At 39.5% G+C, this 25,959-nt stretch overlaps 1 protein-coding gene across 2 annotated transcripts; it reads right to left on the bottom strand.

The window, feature by feature from the left end:
* Positions 1 to 176: 176 nt before the first annotated feature.
* Positions 177 to 25,959, bottom strand: DCAF17 (DDB1 and CUL4 associated factor 17). Of its 2 annotated transcripts, XM_007671219.3 has the most exons (15): positions 25,763 to 25,959; positions 25,171 to 25,377; positions 22,974 to 23,077; positions 21,935 to 22,025; positions 19,523 to 19,659; positions 18,745 to 18,823; positions 16,294 to 16,383; positions 11,738 to 11,845; positions 10,731 to 10,836; positions 10,112 to 10,254; positions 7,871 to 7,980; positions 5,100 to 5,187; positions 2,602 to 2,685; positions 1,379 to 1,534; positions 177 to 883 (listed from the first exon to the last, which is right to left on the bottom strand). In XM_007671219.3, exons 2-15 carry the CDS (start codon positions 25,306 to 25,308, stop codon positions 743 to 745), a joined length of 1,575 nt encoding a protein of 524 aa, XP_007669409.1. In that variant the 5' UTR covers positions 25,309 to 25,377; positions 25,763 to 25,959; the 3' UTR covers positions 177 to 742. The 2 variants fall into 2 exon arrangements, with proteins under 2 accessions (XP_007669409.1, XP_028927800.1); XM_029071967.2 differs by lacking the exons at positions 22,974 to 23,077; positions 25,763 to 25,959 and having other exon boundaries at positions 25,171 to 25,258.

The raw sequence follows: 25,959 nt of genomic DNA, 5'->3' as shown, positions 1-25,959 counted from the left end.
CAATAAATACGACTGAATGAATGAAAGTGGGGAGAAAGTACAAGCTTGAGTGTTCTCCCAGAAATGAACCAGAAATGAAAAGCAACAATTTCCCAAACAAAAGGCTTGACCAGACCAGAACACCACACCAACATTCCCATTCCATGCAAAAAAAAAAGCTAGCAAAAGCAGAAAAATCACCGATCCATTAATGAATATATAGTGTTTATTAATTCACAATAAAAGTAAAATCCCTAACATTTTTAGTTTAAAAATTGTGTATTCCCTCATAAAGCTTGATTCTCCCCTCTGAGGCCAGAGACCACATTCTACTAAGCAGAGAGAAAAGAAGCCTCCATCCACCCCTTCTTTCACCTGAATGGAAGGCTAAATAACTCACCTGCTGGTAGTCTGTAGAGAGATCGGGGAAGATCCCAGTTACATCTAGTTCTAGTTCACAGTGAATATTAAAATGTCCCCCAGAGGACATTAGAAGGCAGAATCCCTAGCTACATTCATCTTCCGGTTAGATCAGTTCACATTTCCTAAGCAAGATCTTCCTGTGAGTACTGCGCCCACATTTGTGAGCATGGGTATCTTTGCAAGGCTTTACAAGGGGCTACTCCAAGAATCAGACTCTGGATTTGGAGGGCCTGCTGGATCCACATTCCAAGTAGCCTAGGATATTAGGATTTAGGCTGGACTGACTGCTTGGATAGAAGCTCTTTTTACAGGAGATGGTAGATCTCTAAGTTCAACGTTTTCAACACTTCTTGCTTGTGCTTTCATCCTCCTCCACAGCATTGCAGACCATCTGGTATACATAGCAACTGAAAACCCTGTTGGGCTTCTGTTCTATGTGCAAAACTAAGTCTCGGTCAAAGTAAACTTCATGGCTGTATGTCTGTAATGAGACAGTAATAACCATGAACAGAAATGTGATTTTTCAGAGCTCGGCTCACTTTCGAAGTTCTACAAAATGCCCTAGTACCAAAAATTGTAAAAGTAGAAACTTACGAATTGAAAACTTAATAGAGACTCACAGTAAGGGGTTGAGTAAACTTAGCACTGAGAAAGACATTGAATAAAAAAAACAAAACAGGTCAACATATAAAATGGAGAAGAGGAGTTTGTTGGGGAGGGAGGAAGAGACAGAATGAGGAAATGGGGGAAAAAATAGCTCTTCCTTCACAGATATTGGTAGGGTGGAGGTTCATGGTTGGATACTTGTGAGGTAAGTTATTAAGTCCTGCCAACAGTATGCTCCATCTTGTCTCAGTTTCAGAGATGGAGGGTGAGTTTGGAGTACAGTGAAAGATGGAGAGCTGTTTAATGCCATCCTAGAGTGACTTAGGTGTAAAGAGAGGTCTAGGGAATTGGGTTCAACAATTTTACTCACCACATCCCATGACTCCACAAGTGGAATGCTCTTAAGTAAATTGCCATGCTCATTACAGTGGAAGTCAAGGTGAGCTTTTCCCTCCACATCTAGTTGAGTTACTGCTACGACGGAGAGCAAATCCAACTCATCTTCATAATCCACAATTTTGAAAGTCTCCATGGGAATTGGAGAAAAAAGTGAGATGAGGGAGAAAAAAAAATCTGGTTATCCATGTATAGGCATTATGAGGTGTATATTCTATTCTTACAATATTTTTAAAAATCTGTTTAGGACTTTGGGGTTGGAGAAAAGGTAGGAAGAACTGCCTATTTGAGTACTTAGTATATTCCAGTGGAATCCCAGAAAGAGGATAACTAAAGTAATCTATCAATTAGAGAACTCAAAGGAGTACTGGAATAACAAACCACAAACCAGTCAGGACTAGGTGAAGGAAGTCAGCAGTTGCCTCTAGCAGGGTTGTCCTGTCTTACCCCCATCTAGATCCCTTACCCCAGGCTAAGAATGGAATAGAAACCATTGCCTGGAATCCCAGGGCTGAAAGCTGTCTGCTAAGCATCATCATAATTGTCAGTGGTATTTCTTGAACATTGAACTATACGCTTGGAAGAGTACACAGAGGAAGTAAGCTTGATCCCTGCTCTCAAAGGCCTTCAATCTTACGGAGATGATGGGCATTAAAGTAAATTGCAGGTAGGGGAAGCAACAGAGTATAAAGTATATATGTATGGGCTGTAGGGGTGAGGAATGGAATGACTCCCTAAATTGTTAATGGATACAGACTCAAATGCATGAGTGACAGTAGGGAGGGAAAATGGGATGTGGGGAGATGACAGATTAGTCAGGGAAGACTTCCTGGAGGAGATGCAGTCCAGTGGCCGTGAGAATTTCAGAGTAACCACCAACTAAAGAATTAAAGTGACATACTCAATGACTTTCCATTGAGTATGTCATTTCTCATGGACTGGAGAGAGGGAGATTAGCAAGGACTTGGATGCAGTAGTCAAGTTGTGATATGTCAAGTAATTGGGCAAATGCAGGTTAGGAGAGTGAGAAGAAATCTGGATCAAGATCCTTTCAGCTGCAGCAGTACATGTAATCTCCACTCATTTCTGTATGCTTCAAACCCCAGGGTCACAACAACAGGGGAAATAGGGCCAAGACAAGGTGTCCAGATACCAAACCAAACAGAAACTTGCTGGCTCATTTATATATCAAATTACCTCTTCTTCTGGATCATCATCCAATAGGTTTAAACGTTTCTTCACTACCCGTCCAGAAGCTGTGACAGTTACTGAACTGCCTGTCTTAAAAAAAAATTGACATAAGCAAAACAAAACCCCCCACAAAACCAGATTTGAGATACATATGTTGAATTATAAATTCTGAATTTTGAATTTGGGGCATAATCCCTATCTCAAATAATTACATTCCAAATAGTAGAGAAAGGACAAACCAAAACTTCAAATATACATTTAGAAAAAAATGAAAATGCAAGATGTATAAAACTAAAGTGTACAAATAAGAAATACAGACAGAAGATTTACAGAGATATAAGTGTAGGCCTGGGGATTTGGAATGAAAGGCTCAACCAAAATCAGAGGCTAGTAGTATTATTCTGAGGTTTCACGGGGGTGGACTGAGAAAGGCCTGGTCTGTGTTATGGTTCAGAGATAAGATAATCATGTACAGGGACAGTGGCTAGGTTTGCTTGTGTGGAGGAGAAACCACAAGCTGGGGAATATTTGGAGAAGAGGGCAATTAAGGGAAGATCCTTTTGATGAAGAACCTCGAAGTCCCTGACCATTCATTTTTATGTGATGCAAGTGGAAACAGGGACTTTTTGAGAAGGGGTGTGACATGAATAGATCCACTCTTGAGAAAATGATTCTCCAAGCTGGAATGTTGAAAGGCTATGTTGTTAGGTAGACCTATAAGAGGCTCTTTCAGGAATCCAAGAGCAAGACAATTGAAGCATACTGAGAAGAAACATCAATTTGTGATACTAAGCTGGGGAAGGGTGGAGGACAACTTCAAGGAGGGGAAGGAGGTAACTGGTGGAGCTAACACTTGATGGTGTTGATTTTCTAGGTGAATCATACTAGTTTGGAAGAGAAGAGGTAAGGAGGTGAACACCACAGGCTTAAGGAGGGAATTTAAAAACTTGAGATGGGTAATGTAAGCTCTGACAAGGAGCTGATGAAAAAGTCCTCTATTGAATGCACTTGGAAAAATACAGCAAAGTATGAGATGTATCCCCTGCCCAAAAGAAGCTTTTGTTCTAATGGGGGAAGATAAATGTATAATTTTACAAATGGAATAATAAATATAATTATGTAATTGAATACACCATATATTCATAAGTATAATGGAATAATAAATGTGATTGTGTAATTGAAAATACCATATAGTCATAAGTGCTGAGGAAGGGCCTCAATAAATAAATGCTGAAGGTGGCTATTGTTTTGATGGCTTGAGGTGTTGGGAGTTCATTGGGGAATGTTTTTAGGAGGAAAAGGGATTTTAGAAAGGCTTTGACCATAGGGGAGAGGTGTGATTGGTAAGGGGAGGAGTGACTTGCAAGTCAGGGAAACAGTATGAGGGAGGGAATGGAGTTGGGAGAGTTGAGAATGAGGTATAGTTAGCAGGTTAGCTAAGGAGTTATGAAGAGAGACAGATGAAGATGAAGAGGGCAGATATGCAGGGTGGAAGAATTGGTAGAGCCTTGAAGCTGATTGTGAGGAGTCTTTGCCTGATGCAGAGGAAAATGGGAAGCCAAGGGAGGTTTTTAAGGTGTGGAGGGATATGTGCTCATCCATCACTATAGCAGCATATGGTATAGACTGAAGGCGAAAGAGGCTGGGGGAGGGAGATCAAAGAGAAGTCTTGGTTCAGTATGTCTAGTTGCAATATGACAAGAACTTGGACCAGTATGGTAGCAAGTAGTTTGGTTGGAAAGAAATGGACCAATCTGGGACAGGATGTATAGGAAGATCTGGCAGGATTAAGTAGTGGCAATCAGAGAGTGATTCTATCACAGTTAGAACCGAGTTGAAGGAAGGTGAGAATTTACAGAGGATTCAGTCAGTTGAATTTTGGATTCCTCTTAAGAGATCAGTTCTAACAGGGAATGATATATATGTGGTTAGCTGATGGAGACCATTACTAAACCTTTTCTTTCTGCCCCAAAAGCTGCATGCCTCCTTTTTAGGTACTTTTAACCTCTTGACTCAGTTTTAGAAGACAAACATGGACTTAAAAGGTAATGAATCACCCAGGATCCGAAACTATGCATATGGTTCTCAAAGATCTATACAATAATTCCAACCCCAAGCTTATGTGACTGAATATAGGATGAAGCGCCAGAGTAGGAATTCAGCACTGAGAATATAAGGATAAATGGAGGTCACAAACAAATTCCGAATATACTGATACACACACACATACACACATATGAATAAAGAACACATTGTCACTTACAGTGTTTAGTAAGTGCCAAGCACTGTGCTAAGAAAAATGGTAAATACAAGATAATTAGAACAGGCCAGGCCCCTGTCTTATCAGTGTGGAATTTTTTTGCCATGCAAACAGAAGTGTTTAAACCTCAAATATGCAAGAATTGTTAATACTGTTTGGCATATTCTATCCAAGCATGTCAGGCATATATTATTAGCATATACAGAGGATTTTTAAATTTATTCACTCCTACTCAAAGGCTTACTTTATTCTCTCTGTTAGCCATAATGACAAAATCTTCAGTGATCTGATGCTGGGAACTGTTATTTTCTATTTCATTTAGCTTCAAAACTCTAAAAAGGAAAGAAAATATAATAAAATCTAGGGGCTCACATTCTGTTCTATGTCCTGAAATCTAATAAACCAACAAATGAAATTACAACAAAAACAGACATATTCAGTGAGATGTTCATTATACAAGTGTCTATGAAATTTTCCCAAGTTCAGAAGACTAACTTTCCTAGTAAACACTAAATAGGACAGCAATCACCACTTACACAAAGCCATTTACCAGCAATATAACTTTACTTAGTGAATATGTGCCACAAAGGGAAAGAAGTTACTATGGGGACCTGACCTTTTTCATTGCATAGTTAAAGCTCTGTAGCCTTATCCTCGGCACCACAGTGGATTTCAACAATCCATTATTTAGAATGAATAAATACAATATCTAGTTCCATTGTTCAGTTTTATTTTGGCATTGTCAAGATAAGTTAAGCTGAATAGAAAGGTTTGTAACATGCATGAAAAACTGAAAAGGCAAATACTAAAATAACACTCAATCTATTTAAGGCCATAAGTTTTTTTTAAGTTTTGTTCTTAGAAAAAGTTACATGCAAATTCTGAACGCAATCGAGTTGTCCTTCAGTTCAAATGTAACACTGACAACAGTGAGATTCAATCTATGTGCTTTTAAGAGAGATTCTTTGTTCATGAAAATATAGTTATGCACTTTTTCTGATTTATTGTCATTCAGGGAATGTGTCTACCAACTCTGCTGTACTGTAGTCTCCCAAGCACTTAGTACAGTGCTCTGCACAGAGAAAGGGCTCAATAAATACCAATGATTGATTGACTGATGTGAAGAACACTGCTTAGATCCCAATGGTTGATAGGGGAATGGTGTCCTACCACCAGGAGGACAAGCTTGAGTTGTTTTTGCAGTAGTGGTGATTCTCTGTCGAGTCACTTGAAGTAGTTTGTCTGCATTATTTAGGTACATATGTTTCTATGGATACAGTGCCCTGAGATTTGTTAAAAAAAAAAACAAAACCCAACAATAAAAAGACAAAAACTGGGTCACAGTAACATTAAAACAAAACAAAAAAAATACTGAGCACATACTGGGAGCAAACACCGTATTAGGCACTTTGGACCATAAAACATTGGTCCCTGTCCTCACAGATCTTACAATTAGATCACCTTGTATCCCCCTCAGAGCTTAGAACAGTGCTTGGCACATAGTAAGTGCTTAACAAATGCCATTATTACTATGTTAAAGGCACAAAACACATTAGACAGTTTCAGAGGAGCAAGTATCCTGTGTGACTCATAAAGGAGCTTTGTCCAGTTCCTGTAAAATGTTTGAAATTCAAATCGGGAGTAGTGGGAGACTCTGAAGTAACAGGGATAGCTGATGAGGAATCTTATATAGCTCCCATATAAGTCAGAAGATTGAGAGATGTAAACACCTAACTAGAACGCACCCTCACAACCACTCATCCTCACAGAAGATGAACTTCTAAATGTTCCCAGCTTTCTTATCCCCAGCCTTTGAAAAACCTGCAAAACAGACACAAATCCTTTATGGGCCTTATATGCACTGTGTCTGCTGGATGAGAAAATAATCTAAAAGTTTACTGGTGACAATGATTCAAGCTAAGTAGTTTACTAGGTAAAGTATTACTGGCCCTCAAGCCCCATACCTTCCTAAAAGGAAATACTTTCATACTCTTTTATCTTTTTTTACCTTTATTTTAATTAAATCCACTTCAGCAAAATTCAGTTATGAAGCTTTTTCACCCCCTAGTTATAGTTTAACTGTGGCATAACAAGGGATGCCCATTTTCTCATCCTAGAATCCCAAACCAGGGTTAGAAATGAGACCTGATGAAAATACCTGGCTCCCATTTTCCATTCCTGGAGTGAGTTCCTGGAGATTCTGGGTCAAAAATAGGATCCAGGCTAAAAAGAGACCTCTTTGGTTTAGGCAGTGAGGTTGCAGGAGATAAGAATGGAAAACAAACAGATAGCATGGATCCCCCAACTGCATACGACAACCTGCAGGATTACCAGTGGTGGTTCAAGATGAGTTTGGGAACTGGTTTTCGGACATAAGGAAACAGAGGTGGAATTAAGTTGAAAAAAAGGAACATCCATTTGTGAGGAATGGAAATAAGTTGACAGTCTGGATTCCCCTCTTATTTGAAGTCACATCATAGGCAAGAAAACACAAACACAGGAGAATGTAGATCTAATACACATTTTTGAACTGTTGTATTTAACTTCAATTGCTACATTGTTTTAGCTGGGTTATTGTGGGTCAACACTGACTCAATTTTGCTTATTTTTCCACACTGAGGCTATCAAAAAGATTTCATGTAATTTCATCCCTGTCCACATCCTCCCACTGTTACAAACCACACAAACCTAGTAAAAATTTTACTAAAGCTGAAGAACCCCTAAATTGGAGTTTTATTCTGGAAGGAATCTCCAATCTTTCCTTTGGGTCAGACTGACAAAATGTCATGATCTTTCTTTTGTCTGAATGGTAGAAAGATATTTTGGACTCTATTCCTCCCATCACAACCACCAAATAGTCAAAGGAATTTTTACCACTGGTAATGCTGGCTACTAGGCTAATAATACCTATGCACTGGAAGTCCTAAATTATTCCTACCCACCAACTCATACAAATACCAAAAATTACTGCAAAATGTGACTTTTAACTTTCAAATGATTAATGCCAATACTTACTTGACCTGATTTGGGCCTACGTGAATTATCCTTCCCGAGGCATCGGGATGGAAATATATCCAATCGGATTCCAAGGAACAACATTCCATTTCTTGGATTCCATTTTTCGCCTGACATTAGAGCCGGGGATTGGAGGAAGAGGTAAACAATTTATAATTCTTCATCACTTTTAGTCACTCAAATTTGTTCAGAAACAAATACCCAAATATCAGAACAGAGTAGAGTGGAAAGTTCATTTCCTTCCCATCCCACCAAGTGATTTCTATAAGTAAAAGGGCTGGGAAAAAACAAGGAAACTGGGAGGAGGGTCATCCCATATCCCCAAATCCTTCCACTCACCCACCCCTAAAGACACCCAACATTTGCTTTAATTTCCTCACTGAACTTAAACTTCTTGGCTTTATATTGTAAATATAACTTCATGACAATAATGTGCCAACTGGACCCCCAGAAGGACTTAAATTACAGTGATAATGTCTCTGGCTTTGCTAGCCATATGCTGCCAAACTAAAATATAAAATTTCCTATCTACACTTCTTTTCCCACTTCCATTGCATAAATATCTCAAAATTGTTCAGATTCACAAGAAACGGCACAGGGTGGGTGCTGTTCTGCCTTGCCCTCAGATTTTGCAATGAATTCAACAGGATGTGAGGAAGTCCAGGCTGTACACAAATGCATGAGCACTAGCTGCTGACTCACTCCAGCTGTATGTGGTTTCAGCTGCAGATCTGGAGGTTTGTTACTTCATTAATGTTAATCAGAAAGTGCCCTCACTGTGCAGAAAGTAGGTGGTCAGGACTAATACATGTGGAAGATCCTCCAGGTTCATCTCCTCTGCCTTTTTGCTGGGAGCTCAGAAGTTTTTAAAGAAATTACTCTAGCCTCCACAGGAGGTGGGGTTGGAGTAAAGAAAGGGTATAAGATGTAAAAGAGATGTAAGGATAGAAGAGGAATCTCCATGGCAGGGAATGAAGCAGATTCAAACCCACCTCACCAGACCTGCGGGGCAAGATTATACTGAAAAACTGAGATTTGTACATCATGCCCGAGACTTATTTTTCATTCCTTCATGAACAAAAAAGCAGAAGGTACAAGAATTCAAATCACACTACAACTTTGATGAACATTTCTATCTCTAGATTACAAGCTCATTGTAGGCAGGGTACACTCCGGGTGTACCAACTCTGTTATACTCTCCCAACTCTCCCAGTGCTTAGCACAGTGGTCTGCACACAGAAAGCACTGAATAAATATGACCGACTAATTGATGTAGTTTTCCCTAGTTAAGAAAACACAAGAATTACTTTCTCCAAAAAGGGATGAGGTAGGCACTATGGCCTAAGGGAAAGAGCATGGGACTGGAAATCAGGACATTCTCATCCAGCTCTGTTACTTGCCGGCTGTGTGCCCTGTGCAAGTCACAACTTCTCGGTGCCTTAGTTTCCTTAGCTGCAAAATTGGGATAAAACTTCTTGTTTTCCCTCCCTCTTACACTGTGAAGCCAATGTGGAACAGGAACTGTTTCTGATGTGATTACCTTATGCCTACCCAAACACTTGACACAGAGTAAACACTCAATAAATGCCATTATTTTTATGTGCTTACAAAGTTGTCTGGAAGAAAAAAAGATGACTATTTTTCTCTCATTTTCTCCAACTAAGGAGATAGTACTAGTTAAAGTATAAGTGTTTACAAAATTCCTGGAAGATAAAAAATATATGTCTTGGTTAGTGTAACTATTCCTACCGAAAAAAAAAAAAATCCATCACTGCACATAAGGACATTATTAGAAAAAAAATTCAGGGAAGTAAATTGGACTAGTAAAGCCTTTGGCCAATCAGAAACCTGAAATAAAATCATTTTTTTAACTGGAATAAACAGGGGTCAATTACAAAATTAAAACTATAATATAATTAATCTTTAAAAGTGTTTCTATGATCCCCATTTTAGCCAACTCTAGCTAGTCCTATTCTTTTTAGGGGGAGGGAAGGAATTGATCTACCCCTGATCACTTGTGATTTCAGCGTAAAATTGTGGAAGTTCACAAATAGATTAGACAAGGCTTCCCAGCTGGGCATAGAGCAGACAGGTAAGAAGTTGAGAAATCCTGGGGAGGGGTAGGAGGGCAGGAGTTAGAAAAAGGCACATAAGAACTATCTCCAGGAATACAGGACTGAGACAAGGGCTTCTCACATCTTCTTACTACACAAAGGTCTAATGCAGAAAAGCAAGCATTACCAAGGAATGATCTTTCAAGGAACAAATATGGAAAACCCCTTTTTGTTTTTTCTTGTTTGGAGTGATGATGTAGTGCCAAGGGTATCCTCCGATCTGAAATGCATTCTCCAGAGAAGACACTTCAAAGAGCAGTGATGGTGTGTCTATAGAAAGGGATAACAGAAGGGTTACTTTGGGCAGTCTCACCATTTTTATACTCTTTAAAACTGTTGGTTCTTGGAATTCATATTTTTTCCATTAGCAATTATTGCATAAATATCTCAAAATTGTTTATATATGTATACATAAAGATATATATATTTGTCAAAGAACAGTTACAGGTTCTTCCAAGCCCTCCATTGCCACTGTCAGGGGTGGAATAACTAGGCTGGATGGAGCACTGATCTGTCTGGGTTATGTTCTTTTTTTTATGTTCACTCTAGAGAAGGTTGCCTAACAAAGGAGAACACTACCGATTGCTAACTTTTCACATCAGATTAATTCCTATGGAATTTCAAGGTGTTTGACCGTATGAAGATGCTGAAAAAATAACAGAGAGAATAAACATCTCAACAATATTATGATCATTTGTAACTATTTAATCTTTCAAATATGTAAAAATATTATGCAGAGGCCATACCTGTTATTTCAATATTACAAGGAATGCCAAAAGGAGATTCTCCCACAGTTCCAATGGCCCCACCCCAACTGCATGTACACCCTAAATCAAGTTTCTGCTTCGTGAACTAAAAACAAAACATAAAACAAGTTCAACAGCACATATCAATCAATACACTGCTTAGAAAAACAATTTAAAAAATAAATACACTGCCATAAATTAAGTCTATCTTTTAGATTTGATAGGGGGTTTTGCATTACACCCCAACCCTCACCTCCTTGTGGAATTACGGTCACATGGACACAGTCCCTGTCCCATTTTACAGATGAGGTAACTGAGTCACAGAGAAGTAAAGTGACTGGCCCAAGGTGACACTGCAGATAAGTGGCAGAGCCAGAATGAAAACCCAGGTCCTTCTGATGCCCATGCTCTATTCACTAGGCCACGCTGCTTCTCTCAATTCTCACAGTTTCACAGTGTAGTTGGTTTTCCAAACATGAATCCACATATTGTGAGTATTCTTTCCTGCCGTGCTGCAATCCAAAGGGAGTGGCTCTTTTTGAGCAAAGCTTCAAGGGAGCATGAAACTAAGAGGCAACAACAAAAACTCTCACGGGCTGCCAAAGCAGACATATCAGCATAAAAGAGGACAGTCTTTATTATGTACTTCCAAATTCAGAGTGGTTGGGATCGTTGGTAGCAGATCATTCTTTTAGAAGAATTATGGTATTCACTGAGCACTTAAGTGCCAAATATTGTGCTAAACACTGAAGATGATACACAATAATCAAATTAGAAGCAGGGAAAGCAAGTATTTTATCCCCATTTTATAAATAAGGAAACTGAGACAAATAGGTTAAGTGATTTGCTTAGGGTTGCGAAATACTGTCTCACTTTCATCGACACCCAATTAAATTCACCATCAGAGTCATCATCTCTGAATAAAACCACTAAATATATCTTCTGATGTAAATTAATCTAATCCCTCATGTGAATTTCAGTGGGGCGCAAGTTCCATGTTATATTACCTGTTCAGTGATGGTCTGGAAGCTGTAAAGTCTGACCAGACCTGAACTGTGCATCACAATCAGCATTCCATGAGAAACTGTGGCATCTGTGACACTGTTGCCAAAGATCTGGGAATAAAAGAGAGTCGTCACCAGGGTGACAATTTACACAGCATTCTTTGTTGCCACAAACTGTCAGAATGCCTTATATCTCTGATTATTTTTCTAGTTCCCCCTCCATCCCTATTGCCTGTGTTTTAATTTCTGAATACTTTGCAATTCAACCCCCTTTTAAGCTACAGAATAATGAGAGGCAAGTGTTCCTTCTGTGCATGGCTCTATGATAGTAAAGGGCTGAAAAATCAACTTAGAAACCACAGTGTTATTAGGGGAGAGCTATTGGAGGCTAAGACTCTGAACACTAATGGGATCGACATGTACACAAGAACGTATCCCTTAATGATGCTGCAAAATTCATTTGGTTCAAAGAGCTTTGTGCATGCCCATTAAAAAAACCAACTCTCCGTAGAAATATGAATATATTTCATCTCTTTAATTCTTAATGGATACCACTCTACCATGCATATTCGGCCAGGTGCCTATTCTTTATGCTAAAATGTTCTTTACAAAGCATTTATGGAGGGAGATTTTTATTCAGCTAATCAACATTCAAGAGATGGAGAAAGTAATTTAAATGAGAAATAACCAAATCCACAATTTCACACGTCGTTTTGTTTTTTTCCATTCTCATTATCAGCAGTCTTATAAAATTAGATTCTTTCACTTAAAATAACCTCTTGAAAATTTTAAGAAAATGTTAGATGTAGATTAGACAAGGATGATGAATATTGACATCAGTCTGATACTTATTTTCCTTAATGTCTTAGTGCCAGATTCTGCTATTCTTTCTGAATTCCTTGGAATTTCAAGATTCATTCTGCTACATTCTCATTATTTATTTCATATATTTGTATATATTTATAGCAGCCTAGGAAAGAGATACTCTTTACAAGTTATAATTTATGCCAGGAGAGTAAAGAAATGCTGTTAACATTAATTTCTCTGTTACAACTTTTTAAAAATGGTGTTCGTTAGGTGCTTGCTATATATCAAGCACTGTTTTAAGTTCTGGGTTAGATACAAGTTTATCAGGTTGGACACAATTCTTGTCCCAAATGGGGCTCACAGTCTAAGTAGAAGGTAGTAGGATTTAATCCCCATTTTACAGTTGAGGAAACTGAGAAACAGAGAAGTTAAGTGACTTGTCCAAGGTCACACTGCAAGCAACTGGCAGAACTGGAATTAGAACCCAGGTCCTCTGACTCCCAGGCCCATGCTCTTTCCGTGGGAATAGTGAGTTGGTTAAAAAAAAAAAAGGTGAAATCATTCAGAGGTATTTATTGAGCGCTTACTACATGCAGAGCACTGTACTGAGGGCTTGAGAGAGTAAGGAACAACAGAGTTGGTGAAAAAATGGTAAAACTCTTGTAGTTTTGGTATTTGATAATAGCCTGCTCTAAAAATGTCACGATAGGGCTACATCTTTATGGCTCATTTGACTTTTTTTTATTTCTAAACCATGATTCTTCAACTATTTATCCCCTTAGGCTGCCATTTAAACACACTCTAAACGACTCATAAAAATCACTTCACTCATTTAGCCCCTTCTATTGAAGAGGTCTAGAATTGATTACAGAATCTTCCTTATTAGCTAATTTTATGTCATATTTGTGAGGCTCGTAGATGTCAAGCATCAATACCCTTACTTTAGAAGACATAGAAAATTGGCCAAAAGGTTAAAATAACTTCCAAAAAGTAACTGAGTAGTTGAACAAACCTTTCCAATTCCAGGGTGTAGTCTCTAACAACAGTGATGCACCATGGTTTTGCTATGAACACTAGTCCAGTTATATTTCCTTTTGTGGTATAAATGGGGGATTTCTGCCAGTTACTACTAGTTCCTTATCCACATCTTTACCCAATTTATTCCTCTCAATCTAGCATTTCTCAAGGCGGTAATAAGCTGAAACTGACACCAACAAAAACCCAAATAGCCTATCAGAATACTATAATTTCTGGGACAAGCTAAGAGAGGACTCTCACCTAAGGTTCCAGGAGGATGTTTTGAATTTAATCAATTTTCATTGAGTACTTAACTGCGTGCAGAACACTATACTACGCACTCGGAGGAAGCAGCATGGGATAGTGGAACGAGCAGAGTCCTGGCAGTCAGAGGACCTGGGATCTAACCCCTGCTCTGCCAAATGCTTGCTGTGTGACCTTGGGCAAGTCGCTTAACTTCCCTGTGCCTCAGTTCTCCCTCCTACTTAGACTGTGAGCCCCATGTAGGACAGGGACTGTGTCTACCCTAATTCACCCCAGTGCTCAGCACAGTGTTTGACACACAGTAGGCAGTTAACAAAAACCATAAAAAGGAATTAGACATGGTACACATGATCCCTCCCCTCAAAGCGCTTAGAGTAGTGGTGGAGAAGGACATTTAGGGGAAACGGCAGAGTATAAGAATATGAACATAAGTACTGTGGGGTGGGTGGTGAGTATTAAAGTGCTTAAGTGGTGCAGACCCAAGTGCACAGGCGAAGCAGAAGGGAGGGTGCATAGTTGGCGACACAAGGGGTTAGTGAGGAAAGACCTCTTAAAGGTGATATGAAGTGCATGGGCTAGGTTATAGAAGGAGATTAGCAAGGTAAAGTAGGAAGGGGGGAGGAGGGGGAGAAATGGATGGGAAACTACTGGAGGTTTTTGAGGAGTGAGGAGGATTTACTGTTTTTAGAAAAATGATCTGGGGAGCAGAGTACAGTTGAAATTTTTGAACCTGATTTTGAAATGTTTCCTGCAGTGTTGTTCCAAATCTGGTTTAAAACAGCAAAATCCCACTCACTTCATTAACTATTACCACTGGCAGAAATATCTTCTGGTAATTTGAATAAACAAAAATGAAAAACCAAACACCCAAATCAAGAGGCATTCAAAAAATGCAGAAATAAAAGAAGTGATTCTGAATCTTGAAAACAAGAAGAATCAGCATAATATCTTTGTGGTTTTGATTCTCTGCTTCCCAAGTGGGACTTTCAGCTATTTTAATACTTAACTTGTATAAAGCACTTCAAACCACTTTACAATCTAATTAATTAGCCCAAACATTATCTCTACAAGATGGGCAGTTCATTATCCCCTTTGGCAGAGAAAGAAACACTAATCAGTTAAGAGCCTGGTATAATGCCAATCACAGAGTTAATATCTGAGTTAAAAGTGGGGCTCGATTTCTGACTCCCAATCCTATATTCAGATTTTAGGACACGTTACTTCCATCAGTATCCACTTTCACAAATTAAGGTCTTCTTGTTCTAAAGGCAGCCCTGGGAAGAGCCATATTCCCCTAAACCTAAAAATTTATAGTGGGAGAATAAAATAGAAAGCAGGTTGTCCCGAATTTGTTGTGGTTGGACTCTACAGCTTGTGGAAAAGGGAATGGGAGAACTGGTAAAAATATTTTGTTATGCTAAAACATTTCTTTGCCAGGCTGGTTTCACACCTTTGATTTTGTGGAGTTAAGTGTTGTCTGTTCACCAATATTAAGGCCACCCAAAATGTAGGAAACTGCCCTCCATAGCAGCCAACATTTTTTCAGATATCAGCAAGGCAGCAAAGCTGGCTAAAGAACAGCTCTGATCTTGAGAATCTCTCCACCGCCAGCAGCTAGTCTCACTGCACGTTGGCCTTCCTAATCAAGTTTGAGAGGTTTTTTTTTTGTTTTTTTAAAAAAAGAAATCATGATTTTCCAATCTAGGGTGTCCCAACGCCCCCTGAGACCCCAGAATTCTGTCCAAGCGACCTAAAACCCTACCTCTGTGACTTCCTTCAACTAAACAACTATGGGTTTGCACAGATTTAGAAAAGATTTGCCAGAAGCTATCACCATTCCAAAGAAAAGTGGGGGAAAAAAGGAACCTGGTAAACCACCAAGAATGGGGCCTATAAGCTATATTGTAGCTATTTTCCCCCTGAAAATTCAGGACTGCAAGAGACCCTAGGTTCACCTGGTTCATGCCTTAAATATTAGTCTCACTTGCTATATGAAAACAACAATTAGGGTGGTTTCAAAAGATCAGGCAAATAAGAATTGTAGTCTTGAAGTATGAAAAGGTCTGTGCAGGTTCGGGTTGTTCTGCTTTGGCCCAGCCATAAAATCCATCTGGATCCAGGTAGTTGAACCTCTTACCCTGTTTCTGGCTGGAGGTAAAGAAGGTAGATATCGGGTAGGAGTCAGCTACTGTCATGTTGTCCTTAATATCATAGTCATGCTTTCACACTGGTCCCATGGAACTTAGAATCCCAGCAGCCCACAGGACTGATGAGCAGGTATCAACACTGCATACACAGCTCTGCTCTCCATTTGGACTTGATATGCACTGGGTCAGACTAGGGCCCCTCAATCTGTCAGCGTTGAGGCAAGGGTGTATCTGGCTGAACCAGGCTACTTTGGTCCATGCTGTCTCCTGAATCTCCTATTTACCATATACTGGATCACAGTTTGTTCAGTAGTAAACACTTACTTTTTTATTAATCTCCAGCACTCCTATAAGTGAAAGAGGGAGGACGCTGAACACCCCGAGGTACAAGAGTACAGACTGCTGAATGCCTGCCTAGAAAGAAAAAGGTAAAATTAGAGCCCATAAGCACATTATTGTCTGAAGTATAAGAATTGTTTTTGTGAGGAGGAAATATCTTCCTGAAATGCCATGTTATTTAGAACTAATCAAGTTAGGTATCACTAGAGGAATATGTATTTAAAAAATCCAAAAAAGCTTCCATTATTTTAGCATAAAATGAAAAATGATTAACATAAAAACTGTGACATTTAAGTGCTTACTGTGTGCCAAGAACTGTTCTAAGCACTGGTTGGAGAGAACAGGGTGGATTCTAGTGATGTTGTGAAGGTAGAACGGATAGGATTTGGTGACACTGAATATGTGGGATGAATGAGAGAGATGAGTTGAGGACAAGGTCATATGGACTTGAATAACTGCTTAATACTATTACTACTACTGAAAACAAATATAACTGATAAAAATGAAAGCAAGCAAATAATGAATAAATGGATACATTCACAAGTGCTATGGGTAGGCGATGGGATGATATAACCGGAAAGGTGGGGATTAGTAGCTGTTTAAGGTTTACAAAGTGGGGAGGGGCCTGATCAGAGATTTGAGATGGGGGAGCTCTGTGCAGAGGAAGAGTGTGGGCAATGGATCACAGGCAGAAAAGTCAAGAGAATCAGGGAGTTAATAATGTTGGTATTTGTTAAGCGCTTACTATGTGCCGAGCACTGTTCTAAGCGCTGGGGTAGACACAAGGGAACCCACGTGGGGCTAACAGTCTTAATCCCCATTTTACAGATGAGGTAACCGAGGCACAGAGAAGTGAAGTGACTTGCCCACAGTCACACAGCTGACAAGTGGCCGAGCCGGGATTCGAACCCCTGACCTCTGACTCCAAAACCCGGGCTCTTTCCACTGAGCCACGCTGCTTCTCCTGAGCCACGCTGCTTCTCCAAGTAAAAAGGTTAGCTTCGGAGGGACCATGAGTGTAAAGGCTGGGGAGTAGGAAAGGTAAAAGGGTGGAAAGTTAAGGAGAAACATGAAGCCAAAATATTACTTCTTGTCTCTTTTCCCATTCTAGTCTTATCCAGTGTCATTACACAAGTCTTTGTGCCTAGTGAGGAGGAATCCTGATAGCCAGACGTAACCCATCTATTCAAGCTTATCTCTTCTGGAATGTGGTATTAGAGCCCTGTCCTCCACCTGCCTGAAGTAAGAAATCAAGTGACGGGAAAAAGAATTAGAAGGAGTAATGTGAGATACAAAAAAGGGAAAGCAGGAAGACAAAGAGACTAAGTTAGTGGACAGAAAGAGGGACAAAGAAGTAGAAAAAGTCACAGAAAAGACACAAATAGACCATGATATAGTAGTCTATACAGAAGTCATTCTTGTAAGTTCAAGTTATTGGGAAATTAAAAGAAAGGATCAGGGAGTGAAGAGGAAGATGAGTGAGGACAATTAGAGTTGTCAAAATAGCAAATGATAAAGGTGTGGATTGGGGTTTTGAAAAAGGGAATTTTGAGAAAGGGGAGAATCTAAGGGATTGATAGGTTGATGGGAAAGGTGGATAGTGAAGAATCAAGGACCCCATATGGAAATAGATGACCACAAGTACAAATGCATTTGGATAATGAAAGAGTTGAAATTTAAAGTGAAACCTTAGTGTCACACAATCTGATTAATGATACAACAACAGGGCAGCACATGGGAAACTCAAGTGGAGCAGCAGCGTGAGAAGAATAGAGAAGCATAGAGAAGCAGCGTGGCACAGTGGAAAGAGCACGGGCTTTGGAGTCAGGGCTCATGAGTTCAAATCCCAGCTCCGCCACTTGTCAGCTGTGTGACTGTGGGCAAGTCACTTAACTTCTCTGTGCCTCAGTTCCCTCATCTGTAAAATGGGGATTAAGACTGTGAGCCCTACGTGGGACAACCTGATTCCCCTGTGTCTACCCCAGCGCTTAGAACAGTGCTCTGCACATAGTAAGCGCTTAACAAATACCAACATTATTATTATTATTATTAAGTCACTGAAAATTTTTTTATAGGATTCCCCAACATGTCAGGTCTCTATGGCTCCGTGGAAAGAGTCTGGGCTTGGGAATCAGAGTTCATGGGTTCGAATCCCAGCTCTGCCACTTGTCAGCTGTGTGACTGTGGGTAAGTCACTTAACTTCTCTGTGCCTCAGTTCCCTCATCTGTAAAATGGGGATTAACTGTGAGCCTCACGTGGGACAGCCTGATTATCCTGTATCTACCCCAGCGCTTAGAACAGTGCTTTGCACATAGTAAGCGCTTAAATACCAACATTAGATTATTATTAAATGCCAGGTTCCCTACAGATTTCCCTTTACAGATTCTCTCTTTTGATAGGAATCTCTCATCAGACCAAATTTTAAAGAAACCTACCTGTCTGGCTATTGCCGTAACTTTGTTTTGAGCTGACTTTACAACAATGACTTCTTGAGGGGTATCCCAACTCAAATACCTATTGATAAAAAAAGGAGGAGGTGGAAGATTCTTGATTAAGAGTAACTCTTTAATAATATTCCTGAAAAGTCACAAAGAATGGGTGTGAATTATGATATAAGCCACAAGCAAATGGGGTTTTGCTGTCTGGACCTTACTGACTATGGACTCTAGCATAAAGCAATTTACTGAAAGGAAAATCCACTGGATTGGAACTCAATGTGATTTTGAGAATTTGCTCTTTACATAGTGAATTCTCAGTAAAATGTTGTTAGTTATGATGACGGAGGTGCAGGAAGTCCTGCATATAGTACATTCAAAAGGCATGTGGACTATGAGGAATTCAAAATATTTAAAATCTGATTACATTGAATGATTTTTATAGACTTTGGATGTATGTTTCAGTTTCAAAACTTTTAATTTAATTTGTATAAGTTAATGGTGGAAGGGCAAGTCTTTTGCTCTGCCCTTCCAGAACATCAGCCTACATTTTGGTAATAAAAACTCTGCTGTAAAATCCTGAGATACAAAGTTTTATTATATTAAACCACAACAATTTAATCCTGAAGAAAACACATCCTTCCATACACTATAGCAAAACCCTAAGATACAAGCTCCCAACAAAGAATTTTACATATTACAACATATCCTTTCTATATAAATCAATACCATTTAACAGAAAAGGCTTGGCTTGTTAAACCTCAAAAATGTTTAATACCTGAATTTGCAGTAGGAAGCAAGATATACTTTTTCAAGTATTTCTCCAGTATTTACAGATATACGAAGAAGCCAATTATTTGCTGTCAGTGCGATAAGGGAAGATTTATAGTCGGATGGATTAAGTGGCATTTCCCCCTACACAAAAAATAAATTAGGAACATTTAGCCGAAAGTGTCACACTATCATTCATCCAAGTAAAACAACAAAATCTACAACAAATCATTGTTCAATAAGCAGCCCAAGAGAGAAGCATATGCAGCAGCTCTATTAATACGGAAGGGGAGAGTTGTGTCCCATGTAATTACTTTCACTGTAAACTTTTTTATCTGCTACAAAAATTCAATACCTGAAATAGGCACTGGAAGTTGATTCTATTGTTCTTTTACTCCATTATTATTTTAATACTCATTTCCCTCAGCAGTATAATTTTTAATTATTCACTCTATTATTCCAGTTTGTGCTCTTTGCTTTTCCTAAACTAACCTCTTTCTATACCTCGCTTATGATTCTCCCCTTCTCTAAACACTGCTTACACCTTTCCTCCTGCATGCAACTTCCTTCCTGCTAACCAGGCTCCTTTCCACCCCTGATCATACCACCTGAGCACTCATGCATATACCTGCTTAACTATGTACTTATTTAGTTTTTTTTAACCTATCATTTGTATCTAAACCCTTGCTCATTAACTATTGTATATTTGGTCATTTGTGTCTACTAGTGACCTCCACTGGATTAGAAGGCTCTTGAGAGCAAAAGGCTGTGTCTTGTTCTTTAGGGTATTCCTGAGTATTACTACTACTAGTCCAGCACTCTGTGCCCAATAGGTCCTTAAATATTGTGGGTGATTACTTTGAAATGACGTGAATTCATTGTCCCTTGCAGAGGCCAAAAAACATGCTTCATCCTTCCCCACAAGAACTAAGAATTAATGAACAAAAATTTGTATGGGGGTGCTACAGGAAACAGAACCATCCCTCTGGTGGTCCCCAGAAGACTGCAGCCTTAACTGCCAGTGGCATTGAAGGAGGGGGTTTGGTTGAGTTGCAGCCACACGGTGGGAGTCTAATGCAGGCAGTGGGAAAGGAATAGAAAGGCCTCATTTGGTTTGATAATAAGAGGTTGAGTTTAAAATAGAGACGAATGGGGTTGTCTGACTTATTAAATGATTAGGACAGAAATGGACCTAGATATTCCTACATTTGTAGCAGGACTGTATTTCTTAATTCTATCCTACACCCATCATTAATAAGAATTATTTATTGAGCCATACTACTCTTTGAACTGCAGTGCTCTGATTGCTGTGGAAGTTATAAAGAAGCCCTCCCTGCTGTCACTGCCTTTTACCTACCTAGGGATAAACAAACAAAAAACTTTCCATCCCCAGCCCATAGTCTCCTATCTGGTTACAACTGTTCAACTATTTCAGCTTGGGGACTTGGGGGTGAAACCCTCTGCAAAATTTTGCTTGGGGTGGGAATGAAGGGTGAAAAATAGGCAGGAGGAGTGGAATTCTAATGCCACTTCATTTTTGCTTCTGAATGACTTTTCCTTTTTAAAAGCCTCAGATGTACTATTTAAAAGGTATATGAACCATGTCTGGAAGGGTTTATCTTGAGCCAACCAAAAATTAATACCTATGCATTTCTATATAACCAATTCTGCATGGGTCCCCTTAAATCCTAAATGACATTATTCACTTGGGTTTGTGCATTTTCTTTTATAGGAACCTTGCTCATCTAACTGGGAGAACGTATGTTCTATTTTAAGTAACTTCAGCCTGGCGTCAAGTTCTGGCGCTTTCTCCTGATGCTCAACATGGCTCAAGTCTTTCACCTAAAATGTTGTTCACTTCAAACAAAATGGGAAAGTGTTAAATGGAGGCATCCTGTTTTTATAATTTGCCCCATTTTTAATAGTTCATTCTGATTTGCTGAAAAATCTGATGATGAACCATTTTTCCCCAAAGGAGGAAATACCTCCAAACCGCTAATTAGGTTACAGTTTTGGGGAAAAAATATGGGAGAAATCTTTACAAACCTTTATATAAATTATACTGTTAGATCCTCTTATGAACACAGTTAATCTGCCATGAAAAGCTATAGAAATCAGAAAAGATTCATGATGATGCCATTAAATTCTTAACTTGTCTTTCAATTTTTAAAGCATTACACACACAAACACACACATACAATATATATATATATATGCATATAGTTTTATAGACATACATACATATGCATAATATTTTAAAATTAATTTCTGGGTCAGAGTAAGTAAAAATACCTTATAAGAAGGCAGCAATTGCTTTCAAGTTCCAGCAGTCAAAATTACATTGCTTTGGTTTCCAGTTTTACACAAAACAGTAAATGGATCTTCTACATTAAAATAGGATTTTGAAAACAAATCTTACCACTGGACATTCCCACAATAAAGCATCCTCTATTTTTTCTGATTTGGAACATTTTGGCATTTCATAAAGCTTTCTTGGCTCTGAAGCAACACTGAGACAAAAGGATGTCAAATTATTAGTCTCATAAACTACTTCTTTTCACAGATCATTTTATCCTCAAATGTTATAGCAAAATAAATCTCACAAAGCTATTAGTAAAATGGAATACTTCTTTTCAAACTAATGCCATTGAGATGAAGCTCTACTGAGGAAAACTGGAGGGGGCAGCTCAGCCTCTGGGTATTTTCACTTTTAAATCAGATGCATAGTTTAAAAATTGACTGCTTAGGTACTGTCTCAAATGAGGATTGGGTGCCAGAATTAGTCTTTTTTCTTCTTTTCCTGAGATCAAGGTTTAAATAGAACAGGATTTCATAGGACGTTAAATATGCTCAGTTTTCATTATGCAAAAGCAGAATAGGGAAATGTTCTTTCGACAGTGAGTTGGGCATATGTAATGTGCATTAGATATGGCAAATATAACTAAAACAAGAGTTTTCCTTAATGTGGGGTTCCACAAAAATCCAACCACTGAATTAAAGAACTCAGCATGCTACCTCTCTTTTGTAGGTTGTGAGGACCATGCCCTTAGATGACATTGGGTAAAGAGATCCATTTCTTTTATTATTTACTCTTAAAGCTCCAATCTATACCACTCACAATCAGTACAAAATTATCCTCCAATATAGTGATAAATTAAAGCACAAAGTATATCTACCCAACACAAACCTATTTGAACTCACTACCTCTTTTTAGCTGAATATCTTCTAAGTGGATTTGTGCACAAAACAACATTTTCAAATAACTGATACTTCACTTGAAGTAGTTACCTACCTATAATATAGTTTATCACCTTGATTCAGAATCCACACAAGTGAAATTTAAAACACTAAGATTTCCAAGGACATTTAAATTCCCCTAGATTAGGCTTAAGCTCTGCATTCAACATTTATCTTGCTAATTTAGGTAACGATAACACAAATTTTCATGAGAGAATTACCAGCAGACACAGGACCGATAATTGTCAAAATAAATTCTTCCTCTCTCATAGGCAATAGGAGATTTGGAATGTGTTGTCCAAACATTCTTGAATTTAGTACTTTCCTAAAAGATACAATGAATATTATGGAATCATGTCTCTAGGACTTCAGTGCAACATGGATTCAATAAGTGTATAGTGGGTATGTTTCGCTTTGCATGAATAAGTCAATTTTTAGTAATTGTGTGAATCAACATCACATTAAAAGCACAGCTACAGCCCTTTAATGGATATTACAGCAAAGTGTTGTAGATGGAAAGGGAAGCTGAGGGGAAAACATACTATACGATTTTCTTATTTAAATAATATTTATAAAATTTCCTTAAATCTGCTTACTTTAGGTTTTACCTAAAAATGTCAGGTGGAGTAATTATATACTAGCTCTTCCTCACTCTCAATTCTCCTTCTAGCTTTTGCCTCACCTGAGTTTCTTCTCTTTTGGACAAAATTGGGGAAAATCTATGGAAGCACAAAATTGGAAACATACTGAGCTATTAATAATGAATTAATATTCCAGTTTACCCAGTTTCACACAAGTTTTCATTACTATTTACCCTCTCTAGCTTTGGGTCTTTCTTAAAGCCCCGAATAACAACACAGTGGGAAAAAACGTGAATCTGGAATCAGGAGACATGGACTCTGATCCCAGTTTCTTTCACTGACCAACTGTATGACCTTGGGCAAGTAATAGTTTATGTTTCAGTTTCTTCACCAGTAAAATGGGGTTACTGAAACCTCCTTACCTCAAAAGGATGTTGTGAGCACAAGCAGACATAACTGATTTGGAAGTGTTTTGGAAAAATCTGTTGTTACTATGTCAGTGAAAACCAGGAACTATTTTCTCTGTAAAAGGATCAGCACTTTGCCCTCTCCTTGATGAAGCTTTTGTTACTGCAGAAGAGGAGCAGTATGGCATAGTAGAAAGAGCACAGGCTCTGGAGTCAGAAAACCTGGGTTCTAATCCCAATTCCACCACTTGCCTGCTGTGTGACTTTGGGCAAGTTACTTAACTTCTCTGTGCCTTAGTTTCCTCATCTGTAAAATGGGGATTCAAATTTTTCTTGAAGTGCTTACTGTGTACTGGCATAGTTAAAAGCAGAACAGGTTGGATATTGTCAATGTTCCACAATGGGCTCACAGTCTTAATCCCCATTTTACAGATGAGGCAACTGAGGCACAGACAAGTTAAATGACTTGCCCAAGGTGACACAGCAGACAAGTGGGGGAGCCAGAATTAGAAACTAAGTCCTACTGACTTGATGGTCTATGCTTTCCCCATTTTACACATTCATATTAATGTTTTTCAAATGTGAAGTCACTTACCCAAGGTCACAGCAGACAGAGGGAGAGCTGGGATTAGAACCCAGGTCCTCCTGACTCCCAGGCCCGTGCTCTATCCACTAGGCCACACTGCTTCTCTGCTGTTCTCCTTCCTACTTAGGCCATGAGTTCCCTGTGGGGCAAGGCCTGGGTCCAACTTGTATCTCCTTGTATACCTTGTATCTCCTGCAGCGCTTGGAACTGTGCTTGACACACAGTAAGTGCTCAACAGATACCACAATTATTATTACCCCAACCAGAATAGTTTAGTACAGTGTTATCTACTTATAGTAAGTGCCTAATAAGCATTATTACTATTATTAATGGAAGTCCAGCCGGGACTCAACCTGGGATGATGATCCTTGGGATTATCCTAGGGAAGCAGTGTGGCTTATTGGAAAGATCCCGGGCTTGGGAGTCAGAGGTCATGGGTTCTAATCCCGGCTCTGCCGCTTGCCAGATGTGTGACTTTGGGCAAGTCACTTAACTTCTCTGGGCCTCAGTGACCTCATTTGTAAAATGGGGATTGATTGTGAGCCCCACATGGGACAACCTGATCACCTTGTAACGCCCCAGCGCTTAGAACAGTGCTCTGCACAGAGTAAGCGCTTAACAAATACCAACATTAATATTATTGTTCTCTGTCTCTCAGTTACCTCATCTGTAAAATGGGGATTAAGACTGCAAGCCCCACGTGGGACAACCTGATCACCTTGTATTCCCCCCCCCAGCGCTTAGAACATTGCTTTGCACATAGTAAGCGCTTAACAAATGCCATCATTGGTATGATTATTGCTATCCTCTACTTTCAAGGCGGAGGAGTAAAATAAGAAGTTACCTGGCACATCAACTTCCTGAGGATTCCCAGGTTTTTCCTCTGGATGACCCCAGCATCACCTGTGAAAAGCCCCCGCGTCCTTCCTCCCAGCAGGTGACAGACGTTGTCCTTCCTGCGGGATGCGGAGTCAGGGCACATCTGGGACGGAGGAGCAGTTTTCCAATCCCGGAGCTCAGGAGGCGCGGGCAGGAGGAGCCCGCAGGGTGGCTGGAGGGAAACACAAAAGGCACAGTCTAATCCCCCCCGATTAGACTGTAAGCCCGTCAAAGGGCAGGGACTGTATCTGTTGCCAATTTGTCCGTTCCAAGCGCTTAGCACAGTGCTCTGCACATAGTAAGCGCTCAATAAATACTATTGAATGAATGAATACTGTTGAATAAGGGGCAGGCCCCTGGACGGTGGATTAAAAGCAGCTGGCACAAGCTCTCCCTCCCTTGCCCTCTTTAGAAAAAACAACCAAAAAAACCCCACGAAGCAAAACAGCGCTCAGCACATAGCAAGCACTTACCCAATACCCTAAACGTTACAAAGACACACCAAAAAAGCAACAGTGAACACATTCCAAGCCAGGGACCGGACTGTGACTACTTACGGTATATTGTACACTTCCAGGCGCTTAGTCCAGTGCTCTGCACACGGTGAGGGCCTCCTAAATAAATACGGTTGATTGAATAAATACGGGAACAGAGGAGAAAAGCGGGGCATTGCTCGGGGCCGCCCGCTCCCCTATTGTACCAACCCACCCGGAAGCCGCCAGTAGTTCCAGGCCCAACGAGGCGCTCGGCCGGG

The sequence above is a fragment of the Ornithorhynchus anatinus genome, chromosome 9, assembly GCF_004115215.2.
Source record: "Ornithorhynchus anatinus isolate Pmale09 chromosome 9, mOrnAna1.pri.v4, whole genome shotgun sequence".
Classification (NCBI taxonomy): Eukaryota; Metazoa; Chordata; class Mammalia; order Monotremata; family Ornithorhynchidae; genus Ornithorhynchus; species Ornithorhynchus anatinus.
The sequence above is the reverse complement of the archived record's forward strand: the minus strand, read 5'-3'. Positions and strand labels throughout refer to the sequence as shown.

Bases quoted from the DNA above. Each gene is read 5' to 3' on its own strand.
- DCAF17 (XM_007671219.3), bottom strand. From the start codon at position 25,308: ATGTGCCCTGACTCCGCATCCCGCAGGAAGGACAACGTCTGTCACCTG. The intron at 23,078-25,170 runs GTAACTTCTTAT...TGTATCTTTTAG, and splicing joins TCAGGAAGTTGATGTGCCAG to GAAAGTACTAAATTCAAGAA. The intron at 10,255-10,730 runs GTATGGCCTCTG...CCCTTTCTATAG, and splicing joins TTGTAATATTGAAATAACAG to ACACACCATCACTGCTCTTT.